Raw genomic sequence first — 19,034 nt, 5'->3', positions numbered from 1 at the left:
TCGGAGGATGAAAATGAGGTGACTGATGAGGGGAATAGTGGTGGCTCCGTTGACAGTGATACCATACGTGAGATGGCCAGACGAGAGATGTGGAAGGAGCGCAAGCGAATAAAGGCATTTGGGGAGAATGCATGGGAAGTGTTCAGATGTGCCGTGTTTAACGGGAACATAGCACCTTTCAGAAGACTGACTGAATCCGTGGATTGGTGGCTTCCTGAGCAATCCACCCGCAATGCCATCAATATAGGTGAATATGTGGCTGTGATATACCAAGCAATTGGTGGACACATGTAACTGGCTTGTTGGCTAAGTGTCTTTGTTTTAATTTTGAGAAGTGCCTGGATACAAGGCAGTCTAGCTTGGGTGTCTAAAGTCATGTCTTGCAAGCACAGGCTAGTCTAGTCTGATGCTTGAAACTATATGTAATCTTCTTTTTCCAGCAATACAGGGAGCTATCCCCATTAACGATAGCACTTACCTCACAAATTTTAAAAAAAAAAAAAAGATTCAAGATTTCAAGTTTTTGGGACCCATTATAGTGAGGAGAAAGAGTTTTAGGCAATAAAAGTGACCAAGTCCGAGAATCGGGGTTCAATGGACACTAATACCTCTAATATTTGTTATCACATGCATAGGGGACTTGGATAAGGAGAACAACCTGTAACAATGGTAAACTACTGCTATAGGTTTGGTTGTAAACCAACTATAGGAACTGTATTAAATAGAAATAATCCATATAAACAATTACATTAGCAAGCTCAGTTCCAATCCTTGGCAAACTAATATGATTAGCATATGTATGCATGCAAATCTATACAAAGGTTAATTGAAATATCCTAAACAATGACTTAAAAACCAAAAAAACAATGCAAAAGCCATCATATAGTAATCATATAAGTGTAGCATGCATTATACTAGAAAAACATGTTTTACAGTTTACTTTACCTGAAGCTGCCATCGTTTAAGCTCCAAAGGATCAAGTAACTCATAGACCTTTGCATGACCATCAGCATATGCAGCCACCTGCAGGACCTCAAAACTATACAAGTTATGGATATAGTACCAAGTTATGTCATGAACACCTGATCATAGATATGCTTTAAAGTACAAGCAAAGTCAAAACTGCCAAAGCACATATAGGTGCCTAAACTGATACATATCTACTGCAGAAAATGTTTGTCCTTTTAGATAAATTTGCGGTAAAATAAAATTGCAAGAAGTGCAACCTGAATCTCTTTCTCGCACTTTACTATAGACTCAACCAAGAATTATATTTCAAACTAAAAAAATAATACCAAGATGCTAATAAAGATGTCTTTGGAAAGTGCACTGGTAAGAAGTTAATAATACTTGAACACTAACTCACAACGTTCGCTGAATTTCGGCCATGAAACTCGAAATTCGTCAAACCTCATAGGCTTACCAAAAATTTGTTGAAATTCGTTACATATTCGTGCATAGTGTTTTTTAAAATATATTTAAAAAAAATTTAAGGCTCATTTCTCCATTTTATCTCACGTGGGTTGTTCTGTCTACGGTTTGCAAGGCTCCGTGAAGTATTAGTCGGCGCAAGGCTCCAGCCCCAAGCGTGGATGCATTCACTCACATCAGGCACTCTACCATGAGGGGCTTGTCAAATCCAAGTGGACGCGGGATCCTTCGGCTCTTGTTCAGGTCAGTTCTTTTGTAGCACACTTAGGTTTGCACGGCTCCACGATTAATGACTGCTTCTAGGAGACCCATACCAATAACGTTTGACCCCTCGATTTTTTTTTTTAATGTTTTTAATATCATTTATGTTATTATAAATTTTTAATATGATTTATTTATAGTATGTTTTCCTACATTTTTAATATTATTTTGTATCTAAGATATTATTTTTATTTATATATATTAGTTATTTATATTATTTTAATATAGTTATATATAAATATAATTACATATTTATAAATTTATAATGTAAAAAATATATAATATTTGTATATTTCAAATATTATTTCTTTACATTATCTTTCTATATATTTTTATATCATCATTTATATAATATATTATTTTTATTTCTATGTATATTATTAATTTAATTAACTAAAATATAATAATGTTAAAAAAATGTTTATAATTTTTTGAATAAATTGCTTATATTTGAAAAAATCAAATTTATGGAAGGCGAATTTAATGACAATTTTTTTTCGAAGTTTTCCCCCTAGCCGAACTTCATCCGAATTTCATTGTTGCCCAACATGCAGTCGAACTCGAACCTTGTGACATGGCTTGAACAGTATACATACAAATAAAGTTGAACTTTCAGTATTACAAAACTAAACAGGTGAAAATTGTTTCACATCCAACCAGAGTTTTTCTCATTTTTCACCTCACACTTCCATGTATTGCAATACACAATGCACATGATGAAATGGACTAGTCCTAAATAATCCAAAATTGCAGTAACATAACACATTATTTGTCAAGAATGATTGAGCTGAAAATGTGCAGGGAAGGTTCCTTCATAAAACTTACATACAACATACGGACATCATACAAATGGCATGTGGGACAATCACAAAATTTGTCAAACAAATAAAAAAAAATTGACAAACTTTTTTAACCAATCATGATTAATTAACTCAAGATTTGGAAGTGTTGATATTAGTGTTTTATCCCTGATTTGTGGTTGTCTTGGACCAAAATTTAGGTGAGCCTGTTGAATGTAAGGGTATATTCTTTTGTATTTTCATGCTGAAAGGAAATGCTAAGAGAAACCCTGGATGATTATGTAATATTTTCATATAAGAGCATGGTATTAAATACTTAAGAAACCCTACACGGCAATTTGCAATTAAAAGAATTAATGATGACTGTTACTGAATATTTGAATTGAGACATGAAAAAAATCTATTAGTAAACCAGAGTCCAGACCCTGGATATTATATAAATACAGAATACACCAAAATTTAATAGAACAGCAGCATAAAAAATCAGAATTTATGTATGCATGTGCTGGTTTTCAAGTTTTAAACCAATAACAGCAGACAACATAAATGATGTTCCCATAACCCTTGACAGCAATGACAACTCGAATTCCCACAACAACAAACAGCCACTACACATATATAAAATTTAATCTAAGTAATTCGATCACCATATCTAGAAGTAGCTGCAACATATAAAATACAGTCCAATCTATTGTTTCAGATAGCCACTTTCATGGTCTGCCAGCAGCAAAATATAAATTGTAATCACATGCAGAAAGGATGCCGCTCAATATTCAATAACAACATGAAAGAAAAATGTATTTATGCTGGCCATACAGGTAGATTAAGAGTGTCACAGCTGACACAGCAACAACATAATATATCACCTCACGCATGCCAATAATATGCCTTACAAAAGGCTGGTCACTCAAATATGGTAGGCTTTCAAATTGGCACAGAAAAACAAGACTTCAAACCCTCACATATTTTGCCATTTGATTCTACCTGGTATGATTCGCTCCACTAGACTTGAGGCTTTTCGTCTTCAAATCAAATTAAATGTCGAAGGCTAAGTTATATAAAAACGAATTTAAAAAACACTTGCAAAAAACATTGGTCACCCTAAAGTGAGGGTTTTAACAAGTTTGTAACTCATTTGACAAACACAAAAGGCAAAAAACTCCATTTTTTTTGTCCAAGCTGCCATTGTTGGGTTTTGAAGTTGGTTTTGGGTTTTGAAGTTGGTTCATTTATTTTTTTAAGGTGGGGGCTACAGGGGAGTTAAACCTGCACCAACTGAGAAGAAATAGATGCACAAAGAAGATTTAACCATCAAAGGTGAGTAAGTCTCATTTTTTTCAAGTTTTCAATAATTATTTTGAAGATATTTCAAGATTTATTTAAAAAAATTCAACACATTTTTGCAGTTAATTATGAATATTCTTTTTAACTTTTTATCCATAATAAGGGATTATAATGCCAGATTTATTTTTATATTGACAGTTGTAGTGCTCTTAATTTGTAATGTTCTTTATTTTACGTCCCTACAAAATGGCTGGTAGTTCTAGTACAGCTGCCCCAAATGCAAAAGGTTCATTTAAATTTGATGCATCATCACCTCTTTGGTGACATACGACAATGATTCAACAACTTCCCTGTGATGAGGATTATCCTTGGCATTGTAACCAATATGGAAAAGAGTATAAATGTTCATACTTTCAAGTGAGCTTATTTGTGTGATATTCCTTTATAGAGAATAAAAGTTTGTCATAAGCCAACTAAAAAAGGGTTGTCAAAGCAACAAATATTGACTTATATAAAAAAGAACAAGAGGATGCCGACATGGCAAGTGCTAGATCAAGTCTCTTGCACATCCTCTTGCCAAGAGAAGCTTGCACAAACCTCCTAGTGGCTTATCACAACCGACTAGCCCACATCCTGTCATGCCAATGCCACCATCTTCTAGAGAAAATAATGTTTCAACTTCACAAAAAAGAGGCCCACGAGAGAAGGCCTTCAAAAATGAAGCAAGGCAGGTTGCAAATTAGAGCATTGCTCACTACATTAATTGACTTCCTTTCAACCTTGTTAGATCACCTTATTGTCAGAATATGGTGACAGCCCTTTCCAATGCACCTTTTAATTATGTTAAACTTGGGTACAAAAAGGTGTGAACCACCTTATGGGCGAAGGAGAAAGCTTTGGTAAAGGCATCATTGAGAGCAATCAAGGATGCATGGCCTAAAATAGGTGTGTCAATTTCTAATGGATGGAAAACTGTGAAAATAAACCATTGATCAATGTTATAGTTGTATCCCCTAAAGGGGCAATACTTTTGAAGGCAATGGATTGTGAGAGACAAGTGAAAGACGCGATTTTCATTGCCAATATTCTCATAGAATCCATTGAAATGGTGGACCCTGAAAATGTTGCCCAAATTATAACCAAAACTAAAAATTGTAAGAAAATTGCGTCTATAGTGGAGGGTATATATAATCAAATTTTTTAGACAACATGTATAATCCAATCACTCAATTTGATATTGCAATAGATTGGCACACAAATTGAGTTGGTCAAACAAATCTACATGGAGAGTGAGGACATCTGTGTCCAAGGTTCTCCAACTATAAACTCTGTACTGCTGGAACTGACTACTGAAGATTGTTTTGATTGTTTTGTATTTTTTTGTATTTTGTTGAACTTTTGCTTTTTTGTTTTTTTTCCCAATGATGATGCCAGACATGAAACTAAACTCTAAGTATTAAAAAAATTACTGTAATAACATATACAGTGAAGATAAGTACTTATTATTCTTGTAATTATTCAAAACTTTTTCGTAAGGGCATATACCTGGAAATGCACATGGGCCGATTATTAAAACTCTGGAGACTACTGTAGCAAAAATATATAACTGATGAAATGTACAACCTGCCTCCTAGAATGATTTTTCCACCTTAAAATATGCACGCAATGCCTTAAGAAGAATGGATGCCCTAAATGGAGGTAACTCAGGCACATGAACCCAATCACTCTGGCTGGAAATTGACACGGCTTGGCTGGAAATTGTACGGCTTCTACAGGTACATCAGTACGACCTTGGTAACTGAACCCACATTGATGGTAAACGCTGCCACTCATCAATATTGTAAATGTTATTGCAATTTCCAATTTAATAAACAAGTTATATTTTTGATGGTGTATTTCAAGTTTTGGTATTATGACTATGACAATAATATTTTTCTTTCGTTTGCTGCAGGTATGGAGGATGAACATGTATCGATTTCAATGTCATCTCCTTTATTTTGAATGATGTATAAATAGTAAGATAGCCACGATCAAGTCTTTTAGACATGTCCGACTGTTGTGACGTTTTCACACATCGCCCCATTGCAAATGGGGACCCATGTTTTTTTTGCTTTTTAGGGTTTGTTTTTGGTCTTCTAGGGTTTTGTTAGTTGGCCTTTGCATTTTGAACGTCGCCCAGGGGATCACATGGATTAGCAAGTCTTGCTTGAGTGAGGTCCTGATCCTGAAATTTGGCTAAGTCTGGAATGTCCTGATCCTGAAATTTGACTAAGTCTGAAACTGAAAAAACCTCCAAAAACTAGATTTTGCAATATAACTCCTGGAGGTCTGAAACCACTCTCAAACATGCTGAAAGTATATATGGAATATAACTTAAAGTATTTATATTCCATAAAAATTATCCTCATAGAGAGTGCGAAAAGTTAAATTTCGCTCGTGTCCTTCTCCAAGGGTCCAGAGCGAAAAGCGCTCCTGTCCCTCTCCAAGGGACCAAGGCGAATCGCTCGTGTCCCTCACCAAGGGTCCAGAGCGAAAATGCTTAGTTGAGCCATTCCTGACCTTGTTTGGACGAATCGAGACATCAAAGGCATGGTCAAGGACGAAATGAGCATGATAGAGCATCCAGACTTGATCAAAAACAATGAAATGATGAAGTTTTTGCCTAGAGGGTCAAATTCGCTCCTGTCCCTCACTGAAGGACCAGAGCGAAATTCTTCATAAGGTACGATCTGGGCAAAGATCAAGCAAGTTTTATGTTTGAAGGCAAGAAAGGAGGCGAAATGAACGCGTTTAAGACAAATTGAAGATTATGAAACGCCAACAAGGGACCAAAATGTCCTAGTTCGCTCTTGTCCCTCAGGAAGGGACCAGAGCGATTTTTGTTTTAGATGATTTTCTTGCCAAGTTACAATGAATTCCAAGGCATGGATGAATGAAAGGGGACATTACGAGACCGTTGAAGATAATTTGCGAAGGTGATAAAGTGAGATGAAGCCCACAAGAGCAAAATCGCTCCTGTCCCTCTCCAAGGGACCAGGGCGATGTAATGAGTATATTGCTTCTTATTCAAGTTCAAGACATTCCAAGACGGAGAACAAGGTGGCAAGGACATTTCAAGACATTTCAATCAAGCACGAAGTTACAAAGGTCGCCAAGTTGAAGGATTTGCATTAAAATATCCTAATTCGCTCCTGTCCCTTAGGAAGGGACCAGAGCGAAAATTGCATAAAGGCATAGATTTCGAAAGTTAAACGAGCATCAAGCCACCAAAAGGAATCAAGGGACGTCATTTCACGCATTGAAGGTAATGGCAAGTTGAAGAACGCAAGAACAAACTCAAAACCTTGAGGATCGCTCCTGTCCCTCTCCAAGGGACCAGAGCGATGTTTATTATATTAGCCAAATCCCTCAAAAATCACGTAAAGTCAAGGTTTTGTAGGATCACACAAGATCTAAGGCGTCTTAACAAGGTGATATGCAAAGGTGTCGAACGTCAAAATATACCAATTTGAATAAGAAAGTTATATCGCTCATGTCCTTTGGACAAGGACCAAAGCGATTTTTATTAAAACACTCATGCTCCTTCAAAATCAAGATAACGCAAGGATAGGCAAGATCGAGGACGCCATTTGAAAGATAATGAACGAGGAACAAAGGTTGAAAGGTGGCAAATTCTAGCTAGAACACATGGATCGCTCCTGTCCCTCTCCAAGGGACCAGGGCAATATCACATCTTAAAGACATTCCTTCACACAAACAAGTCAATCAAACTTGAAGGACCCAGCTAAAATGCCGATTTGAACGTAAGGATCAAGATTTTGGACGTCAAAAATGCAAGGATCAAGACCAAATTGATGGATCGCTCCTGTCCCTCAGTCAGGGACCAGGGCGATGAGGTACGTATTATTTCATTTTCAAAAATTTGGCGCTCGAACACATTTCTTTAAATTTATTTTAAATGCTAAAATCGATGGATTGAAAATTTAATTAAAAATGGCATTTAAAATTTGCACTTGATATTTATTAATTATTTTTGCCTTTATAAAAATCGAATTTGACAATTTAAATAATAAAGGCATTTAATAATTAATTATTAATTTAATAAAAAATCAAAAGGAGCGCTTGGTTTGTGAGAGTCGGCCTTGTTATTTATTAAAAATCATTTAAATTGCCTTATTTTTTTTACACAAGTCGGCCTTAAGGTAATTGTGATGGTAAGCGCTTATAAAGGGAAGGTGAAAACTTCATTTTCACATCATCATTTATCATCTCTCATATGCGACTTGGAGAAGGCAAAAGAGGAGCGAATTTCATACAAAGGAAGGGCGAAATTATCATTCAAGAGAAGGTGCGAATTGTGTTCAAGATGCGAGTCTTATCAATAGGAAGGCACAAGCATTATCAAAGGAGTTTGAGTTTCAAGTTAGGCGAACTTGCCAAGGACATTGAAGACCACGTCAGAGATATCCCCAAGGGTGGCGAATTGACAAAGAGAACGTTCCTTATCCTTCAAGATCACGTTGAAGCCATCTAATTTTGATTTTGCCTAGGCAAATTCCTTGTTTTGCATTTTAGAGTTAGGCTCTCAAGAGAGGTATGGCGATATGGATTTATTGTAGCTTAAATTTTGAAATTTTGAAATTTTGAATCCTTAGCTCAATCTTTTTTAGGAAATGATTAATAAAGGACTTATCATTAAGTTTCCTAAAAATTTGCTCTCTAATTTATGTTATGTATTGTAAAATCATGTTACTAATTTTGAAATGTTGTGTAGGCATCAAATGGAGATCTCTTCAAGGAAAATCAAGCCGGATCAAGGACGGTCTTCGCCAGGACGGTCTTCGCCAGGACGGTCTTCGCCAGGACGATCAAGTAAGGACATGGGCAACCTCTTTCAATCCAACGTTCCAAGGCGAGGTACATCATCATCCTGCACATCAAGGACACAAGGAGTTAGGACAAGAATTAATTAAAGATAGCCTCTCAACGACATCAAATTGAATATCTAGCAAGCTACAAGTGTCAGATGAGGTGGCATCCCAGTCATCACTCCTCCAGTCAGTATGGTCCACCTCAGCATGCCCAGATTCAATGTACTTAACTCATGGAAGGTGGCACAAACTCCGACGTACCTACCCCGGCTATCCATTGGTCGATTTTTCTAGAGAGGACATGTGTCCAAGCAATACAATTTTATCATTGGTCAAGCATTAAATGTTATGTAATGGTTCTAACAAACCCTAATTAGGGTTTTCATTGTTGAATCTTGGCCATTGATCTTGAATTGATCTAAGCCATCAAATTGTATTGTGGGCACTATATAAGCCCAGGCATTTCATTTGTAAAGGCTAATTAGAAAGAATTAACAATTGTTACAGATAGTTTGTAAATAGTTAGAATAGTTAGAGAATAGTTGGAAGCAATTAGAGTAGAATAGGAGGACAAGGCAAGAAATTGTTGCCATTGATTGTAAACAAACTCCATTTTCATTGAAGTAATGGTGAAATATGTCGTTTTCTTGCAATTTGCATGGTTTCTTGTTGAGTCTTCAATCTTAGATGGTAGATGATTAGATGAATGGAGGAAATGCGATTGATTAATGGTGGAATTCGTATATCCATACTACTAGCAGTTTGTTGATTGCAGACTTGCCTTGTGTAGTCAACTGGATCATTCAGCCTAAGCTCAATTTCAATTTGTTGCCTCTTCATTGATATGCATCAACTTGGATGGTATCTATGCCTGCGGTGATGATTTGAACATCATAAAGCTTCCCTTAGAAGATCGCACTAGTCTTGTGTAGATGTTCCATTGATGTCAAAACAAGATCTAGTTAGAGTTTCATCAAAAATCAAGTCATTGCTCCTACATTCTTAGTATTAGGATTAGATCCTCTCTTCGCCCTTATCCTTTTTTCATTTTTTTTAAATCCAAGTTAGTAAGAGCCTGTGTCCAGCAAAGCAGATCGGAAGTTCAATCATCACATGTAAGTCCCCTTGTGATTCCAGCAAATCACATCATACCACGGCGAGCTTATCCACATGTAGAGACCCTACTAAAAGGAACCTTGGAGTCATCCTAACTGATCCTTTATGCGAATCTTCAGCAGTTAGAGACTTTTTCTCAAGAGAGGATAAGATACCCTTTAGGTATTTTATTCTGTGTATGATGGTGTACAAAATACACGTCAACACCGACCAAGATGTCACTTGGTCGTGACTCTTACAACCATCAACCGATCCATAATGATAACTAATCGGTGCTAGTGTAAATGATAACAGATCTATAAACATACCTGATAACTAATTGGTATCATTGTAAATGATAACAGATCTATAAACATACCCGATAATGAATCGGTATCATTGTTAATGGTAACAGATCTATAAACATACCCGATAATGAATCGGTGTCAAAGCAATGATAATGGATCAATATAAACACACCAATAATGAATCGGTTTAAAGTAAACAATAACAATAACTGTTAGCATTATATGCTATTGGGTTAATACCCCGATAGTATATTAATGCCGATTCATATATGAATCGACATTAATATGCTATCGGGTTACTAGCCCGATAGCATTTAGATTGACGCTTAACATGGTTAAGTAGGTCGTCAATCTAATCCATCATTATCCAATATCAATATCATAATTATGATCAATGTTATAGTATGATAAACATAAAGCATGAATGAGTAAGCTAATAACAGAATAGAGGAGATTAATGAGTTAGGAGAGTCTTATCTTGTAGAAGCTACTAATGCATTAACACTCCCTCTTAGCTTTGGAAGATAGATAAAGTAACCTACATCACATTTCTTTTCCATAATGTCAGTCTCCAGGAATATATATCATCTATACATATGATATGAAGTACCATCAGGACATAAGATGCAAATATAAAACATCACTCTAAGTATGTGACATAGAGTATCACCCAACCATGTGATATAAAAGATTCATCATTTTATTATGACAAGATATCACCTAAACACGTGATATCAGTATTGCCTAAACACGCAATACTAAGGATAAACATATGAGGATAGTTAAATTCTCATCTTATCCAGATTGTGATATGTGCACAAACATTTTATACAAATGTTTTATCACAACACCATCATGGCACATCCATGACATACCAAAGATCCAACATGATAACTGGTTTGAGAATCATAAGATCGTCACCTTATGATGTCTGCATACAAGTGTTCATAATCTGAGAGATCGTCACCTCTTAGATATAAACACAGGGGGTCAAACCCAAAATGTCCAAACATGAAAAAAGAAGTTTACACATTAAACATCTTATTAAAGCAGATTACCTTTCTATCATACTGTTGATGTGTTTTTTATGCACATGCGAACACAGAATAAAATACCGAAGTATCTTATCCTCTCTTGAACAAAGTTCCCGACTGCTGAAGATCTCGCTGAAGGATCAGTCGGAGTAACTCCAAGGTTCTGTTATCTAGGATCTCTACTCGTGGATAAGCTCTTTGTGCTATGATGTGATTTTGTTGGAATCACAAGGGGACTTACACTTGACGACCTAAACGTCTGATTTGATTTGAATATTGCTGGAACACGGGATTTCACTAGCCTAGATTTTTGAAAACGGGAAAAAGGGATGAGGGTGAGGGAAGGATCTAATTCTGACACTGAGAATGTAGGAGCAATGAATGATCTTTGATGAAATTCTAACTAAGTCGGGTTTTGACATCCCAGGACCATCTCCACAAGATTAGTGCGATCTTCGGAGGAAAGCTTTATGATGTTCAGATCATCGCTACAGGCATAGACACCATCAGGCTGATGCATATCGGTGAAGAAGCGACAATTGAAGTTAAGCTTAAGCTGAATGATTCCAGTTGACTACACAAGGCAAGTCTGCAATCAACAAACTGCTAGTAGTATGGATATACAAATTTCACCATCAATCAAACACATTTCCTCCACTCATCTAATAACATGAAATCAAATCTGAGAAGTATAAAGACCATGCAAATTGTTGAATCGACCCATAGATTTCACCATTTCTTCAATGAAGTTTACAAGCCTTTTACGACAACATCTTGGCAACAATCTTTACCTCCTCTTTCTATTCTACTTTAATTACTATTCTATCAACTGACTATTCACTATTTCTAACTACTGACTAACTATTAGCCTTTACAAAACGAAGAGCCGGGCTTATATAGTGCCCACAATACAATTCAATGGCTTAGATCAATTTGAGATCAATGGCCGAGATTTTACAATGAAAACCCTAATTAGGGTTTGTTACAACAAACTTAATTCTGACCAATGAAATAATTGCATTATTTGGACACATGTCTTCTCTGGAATATTCGAGCAATGGATAGTCGGGGTAGGTACATCGAAGTTTGTGTCTTTTTTGATGAGTCAGGTACATTGAACCTAGACATGCTGAGGTGGACCAATCCAAATGGAGGGATGATGACTAGGACGCCACCTTGTCTGACACTTGCAACTTGGTAGATATTCAATTTGATGATGTTGAGAAGACGACTTTAATTAACTTTTCTGACACCGTTTGCTTCTTCAACGAGCCCTTGCTTTAACCTCCTTTGTCTTTGATGTGCAAGATGGGTGGTGTACCTTTCCTTCAAATGCTGGTCTGGAAGAGGTCGTCCCTGATGATGCTGGAGAAGGTCGTCCTTGATCTGGCCTGGAGAAGGTCGTCCTTGTTGATGCTGGACTGGAGAAGGTCGTCCTTGTCTTGGCCTGGTCTTCTTTCAACTGCAAGACAAACCAAAAGATGATTAAGGACACATAATAAATTCATTTCAACATAGCATTTTATACCTTAAATCATCAATAAGAAGACATCAAAATTAAGTTTGTTCAAGAGTCTTTCCAGGGACAGGCCCTATCCAAAATTTCGCTCTGGACCCTCTGGAAGGGTCAGGAGCGAAATTTGCATTCCTGGCCAATTTAGACCTCTTTTCAACATTACCTCGCAACCAACACTTTGCCTGGCCCAAACAAGGTGAAGAATAGGCTTCCCTAAGGATTTCGCTTTGGACCCTTTGGAAGGGTCAGGAGCGATTTTCTTGATTAGGCCTCAATTACCCCATTTTTTCACTCTAAAATCCTCCGGAAGGTGAGCATATGCTTGTTTTAGTCCAACAAAGTCTAGGGATCCATCCTTTTAGCTTCTCACATGGGCAAATTAGGTGATAATGAGAATTTCACTCTGGACCCTTTGGAAGGGTCAGGAGCGAAATTCCTTCTTTAGGCTTTATTTCACACTTCCTTTACTTCAATTCGCCCTACAAGGCAAAGAAACATCATTTCAACCTCAACTACGCCTTAGGACTCCAAGTCTTGAATTGACACAAGGAGAAAATAGGGATTTTGATGGATTTCGCTCTGGACCCTTTGGAAGGGTCGGGAGCGAATTTCTTGCTTGTAGTTCACTTCTTCATCATTTCAACTTCAATCCACCTCACAAGGCAAGGAAACACTTCACTCCTTTCATCCAACCTAAGTTTAGCTTGATTTTGCAAGGCAAAATAGGTGATTGAATGATTTTCACTCTAGACCCTTTGGAAGGGTCAGAAGCGAAATCCCTACTCTTGGCCAAGATCCTGACTTCATTTTCACATTTCTTCATTCAAACAAGCGCTTTTACCTTCATTCAAGCCTAGGAATGCCTTAGTTCTAGGTTTTGGTCAAAGTAGAACATCTTATGGAGAATTTCACTCTAGACCCTTTGGAAGGGTCAGGAGCGAAATTCAAGCGAAATTTGACATTCTGGACTCTCCGTCAGGATCATTTTATGGAATATAACATTTAAGTATAAGTGATATATACTTTCAGGATGTTTGAGAGTGGTTTCGGACCTCCATGAGTTATATTGCAAAATCTAGTTTTTGGAGGATTCTTCAGTTTTCCAGACTTAGTCAAATTTCAGGATCAGGGCATTCCAGACAGCCAAATTTCAGGGCATTTGAAGATCAGGATGACATTCCAGACTTCATCACTCACCAACTCGACCTAGCTCGGACCTTCAAGAATGATACCCACTCACCAAGCAAGACACAATTAGCAACAAGAGCAAAACCAGGCCCTAAGGAAGACTCTCAAAGAAACCCTAACCTAGAGCACCATGCTGACTCCCCTGGCTCAAGCAAAGCCTACCATCCTATTGATCCCCTGGCGACACTCATAATGCAAAGGCTAACAGACAAAACCCTAAAACCTAGAAAGCAAAACCCCACAAAGCGAAAAAAGTAGGGGTCCCCATTTGCAATGGTGCGATGTGTGAATACGTCACAACACATACCTAAACCTTTTCTGAAGTGATCAACCTTCACTCTGGAAAGTGGTCTAGTCAGAATATCTGCAGTCTGATCTCCTTTGCTAACATATTCCAATTTGATCACATTTTTGTCTACCGTGTCTCGCACATAATGGTATGGAATCTCAATATGCTTGGATCTGTCATGAAATACTAGATTCATAGAAAGCTTTATGCAACTCTGGTTGTCGCAATGGATGACAGTGGGTTTCACCAAATAGTCCCACAAGCAACTTCCTGAGCCACACTGCCTCTCGGGCAGCCATGGAGGCTGCAATGTATTCGGCCTCGGTGGAACTTTGTGCTACAAAAGATTACTTTCTGCTGATCCAGGATATCATGGCTGATCCCAAACTGAAGCAGTACCTAGAGGTACTTTTCCGGTCAGTCACACTTCCAGCCCAATCTGAATCTGTGAATCCGTGTAGATTAAGATCAACTTTCTCATACTTGAGACCAAGACTTAAGGTGCCTTGTAAATATCTCATAATGTGTTTTACTGCAACCAGGTGTATCTCCTTTGGCTCACACATAAACTGACTCAAAGCATTTACTGCATAGCAGATATCTGGCCTTGTATTTACCAGGTACATAAGAGACCCAATCATCTGCCTGTATACAGTGGGGTCTGTAAAAGGTGATTTTGCTGCTGCTTCCTTAAGTTTATGAAGATTGGTTTCCATGGGAGCGGTCATGGGTCTGCAGTTTAGCATTCCAAATCTCTTCAGGATGTCCAAGGTATACTTGTCTTGGTTTAGAACAATGTATTCAAAATTCTGCCATACTTCCAACCCTAGGAAATAATGAAGGAATCCCAAGTCCTTCATATCAAATTCTTTGGATAGCTCTTTCTTGCATTGATCTATAAGGTGATCTTCTCCTATGATTAATAAGTCATCAACATATAAAATCAATATAAGCATATCACCTTTATTCTGTTTATAGTAGAGATTAGGATCTGCATCATTTTTAGATAGATCATTCATAAGATCAACATAGCTAGTGAATTTGTTAGGCCTTTTGCTTTCTCTGAAGGTTCCTGAAGGAGCAGCAAACCTCTGAGCTTCTTCTACTGTTTTGGTGGCCCATAGTGGTCTTTTCTTAAGATTTCTAGGTCAGTGTTCATTTTCATTTTCAGTTTCATCTAGATTCTCCCTCTGAAACTCAGGAGCAGGATCTTCATCTAAGTTAGAAGTAGGAACATAGATTTCAGGTTCTATGAAGCTCTGAGCTGTTTTGAAGGCTAAGTCCTCCTCAAAGATTACATCCCTACTTAGTTCAATATTTCTTTGACCAGGTACATAGATTTTGTAGGCTTTGGAGGTTTCACTATATCCTACAAGCAATCCTCTTTTTCCAGAAGGCTCTAGTTTTAGTCTTTTTCTTTAGGTACATGGATATAGACAGGACACCCAAATATCCTAAGGTGGCTGATATCTGGCTTAATTTTAGTGAATACTTCCTCAGGAGTTTTGTCTTCAAGATGGGAGTGAGGACATCTGTTCTGCATATATACAGAGATGCTAGATGCTTCTGCCCAGAGATTTGAGTTAAGGTTTTGATCTAGAATCATGGCCTTGGCAGCTTCGACTATAGTCCTATTTTTCCTTTTGGCTACCCCATTTTGTTGGGGGTTATAAGGTATAGTAAGCTCCCTCTTAATCCCATTATCTCTACAAAATTCTTTAAACGAACCTAATGTGTATTCTCCCCCATTGTCAGTTCTTAGGGTTTTAACTTTGTTTCCTGAGTGGTTTTCAGTTAGTGATTTAAATTTTTTTAAACCTAGAGAGGATCTCTTCTAATTCTTTACTTTTCAGAAAGTAGATCCAAGTCTTCCTAGAGTAGTCATCAACAAATATTACATAATACAAGAATCCCCCTAGAGAGGATACGGACATAGGTCCGCATACATCAAAATGAACTAATTCTAGAATTTTACTAGTTTTCCTAGTACTATTTTGGAATGCACCTTTGGTATTTTTACCTAGGGCACATCCTTTGCATGCCCCTGAATGATCTTGCTTTAACTTGGGTAGACCTGTGACAAGGTTTCCCATTGAAGAAAATCCTAAAATTCAGATGGCCTAATCTTCTATGTCAAACTTCATTTGCATTAGTGGCTTCATGGAATAGAGCTAGGTTGGGTTTTGTGCACAGCTCATACAAATAACCCTGTCTCTGTCCAATGGTCTTTGCCTTCTTGATGGAAAAGTTCTTTGGCCAAGCCAATACTTTGTTGTCCATGAATGTCACTTTGTATCCGTTATCTTCCAGTGCCGATATAGAGACTAGATTCCTTTTGATGCCTAAGACATATAGTACTCCTTCAAGCCGTAAGGATATGCCTGTCTTCAATTTGATGGTGCGGGTTCCCATTCCTTTGACTGGATGTGTGGAGTCATCTCCGATGGTTACTTCCTCATTACTCTCCTCTGTCATGGAGTCAAGTACTTTTCTAAACCCTATGATGTGCCTGGATGAGCCACTGTCAATCACCCATGAGTTGATCTTGTTAGAAGCTTGGCTTTTGAGTGCTGAGTAGAATACATATTTTTCGGAGTCATCTTCCCCTTTAGTCTTTTCTGCTTTGGCAAATGTAGCATGTTTCTTGGTTCTTTCCGGGCACTTTGCAACATAGTGTCCGAACTGATCACATCTGTAACATTGGATGTGAGATAAGTCCGTCTTTGAATTATTCTTGCCTTGACAGCCTTTTCTCTTTCTAAACTGCCTTTTCTTGTTTTGCTTGGTGGAGTTAGTGTTTAGGACTTGTAGGTCTTCATCTATATTCTTATGTTTCATTCCTATTTTGTTCAATCTTGATTCTTCTTGGAGACAATTGTCCCTTAATCTTTCAAATTTAGGATATCTGGACCTTGCACTGATGCCTTGGACGAATGTACTCCATCCACTAGGCAACCCATCTAGAGCAATGAGTGTTAACTCTTTGCTTTTGATCTCGTAATCCAGAGTAGCTAGTTCATCTCTTAGAGTTGATATCCGCATAAAGTAGGCATTGATTGTCTCCCCCTTGTTCATGGTGATATGATTTATTTCTCGTTTTAATGCCAGAGTTTGACATGCATTCGAAATCTCAAATGTGCTTTCAAGTGCTTTGAACATTTTATAGGTTGTCTGATGTTTTCTTATGATGGGCATTATGTTTTTTCTCACCCCATCAACTATTATTTTGATGGCTTTTTCATTTCCTTCAATCCATGCCGTTTTCTCAGGTTCATTTTCAGGTTGGTCATTTTTAGTTTGAACAAATGAATCCACTTTGTTCTCCTTTAAGATCATGTGGATTCTGAACTTCCAGGCTGACAAATCATCGCCACCTCCGAGTCTGTCTTTGAATCTGATAGCACTGGCCATTGGAGAAATGTGATGTAGTATATAACCTTGTGTCTTAAATTTTTCACGAAATTGAATAGCCTCAAGTTCGCTCAACTTGGCTCTGATACCATGTAAATGTTATTGCAATTTCCAATTTAATAAACAAGTTATATGTTTGACGGTGTATTTCAAGTTTTGGTATTATGACTATGACAATAATATTTTTCTTTCGTTTGCTGCAGGTATGGAGGATGAACATGTATCGATTTCAATGTCATCTCCTTTATTTTGAATGATGTATAAATAGTAAGATAGCCACGATCAAGCGGCACCTTGATCCGACATGTCTTTTAGACATGTCCGACCAAGATGTCACTTGGTCGTGACTCTTACAACCATCAACCGATCCATAATGATAACTAATCGGTGCTAGTGTAAATGATAACAGATCTATAAACATACCTGATAACTAATCGGTATCATTGTAAATGATAACAGATCTATAAACATACCTGATAATGAATCGGTATCATTGTTAATGGTAACAGATCTATAAACATGCCCGATAATGAATCGGTATCATTGTTAATGGTAACAGATCTATAAACATACCCAATAATGAATCGGTGTCAAAGCAATGATAATGGATCAATATAAACACACCGATAATGAATCGGTTTAAAGTAAACAATAACAATAATTGTTAGCATTATATGCTATCGGGTTACTAGCCCGATAGCATTTAGATTGACGCTTAACATAGTTAAGTAGGTCGTCAATCTAATCCATCATTATCCAATATCAATATCATAATTATGATCAATGTTATAGTTTGATAAACATAAAGCATGAATGAGTAAGCTAATAACATAATAGAGGAGATTAATGAGTTAGGAGAGTCTTATCTTGCAGAAGCTACTAATGCATTAACAAATCTGCCTTCTGCAATAATTTCAGTCTCAAACCCTTAATTACTCTTCACCAAATTAAGCTCTATTTTGACTTTTGAATGAAGACAACCTCACAGGCAAACCTTCAGGAGATATTTCACACCCTCAGATTGCAAGGTACTGAAGAATGATTGTTCTCCAATGTCAAACAGCGCTGGAAACACAGAAACCCTTGGTTTCTCTCCTCCAACGCCAAGAAGTCATGTAAAGAAATTATCAAATGCTAAAAATAGATGAAGTCGATCTCTCTTGACAGCCTTATATATTTCTTTCGAGAAGGTCAATTCCCAAAAAGCACATTTAATTTGCATTTAAAATGTTATAAGTTTGTCGAGTCCGGACACTGAGTCAAAAATCAACTTGCCGAGTCCGCGTAGAGTCCGAGTCTTGTAACCTAAGTCACCGCATTTGAAATTGAATTCGAGTTCAGCAATCATAAAATTCGGATGAAGTTCGGCAAGGGCAAAAAATTTGGAAAAACAATTCGACATTAAATTTGTCTTATATAAATTTAATTTTTTAAAATTTAAATAATATATTCACAAAAAGTTTAAAATTGGTAAATAGATTTAGATTTGTTCACACAAAAACATATAAAATTAGTATAAAATAAAAAAATAATTTAATACCACATA

At 37.1% G+C, this 19,034-nt stretch overlaps 1 protein-coding gene across 2 annotated transcripts in view; it reads right to left on the bottom strand.

The window, feature by feature from the left end:
* Positions 1 to 19,034, bottom strand: part of LOC131031135 (protein SEH1) — a 203,589-nt gene that overhangs the window by 68,622 nt on the left and 115,933 nt on the right. The window contains exon 4 of one of the 2 annotated variants that reach the window (XM_057962173.2): positions 946 to 1,023. The exons of the other annotated variant lie outside the window; for it this stretch is intronic. Coding sequence (XP_057818156.2) covers positions 946 to 1,023 — 78 coding nt within the window. The remainder of the gene's footprint in view (positions 1 to 945; positions 1,024 to 19,034) is intronic. 2 annotated transcript variants of the gene reach the window in all.

The sequence above is a fragment of the Cryptomeria japonica genome, chromosome 7 (assembly GCF_030272615.1).
Source record: "Cryptomeria japonica chromosome 7, Sugi_1.0, whole genome shotgun sequence".
In the NCBI taxonomy this organism is placed as follows: domain Eukaryota; kingdom Viridiplantae; phylum Streptophyta; class Pinopsida; order Cupressales; family Cupressaceae; genus Cryptomeria; species Cryptomeria japonica.
This window is presented reverse-complemented; position numbering and strand designations above follow the sequence as displayed.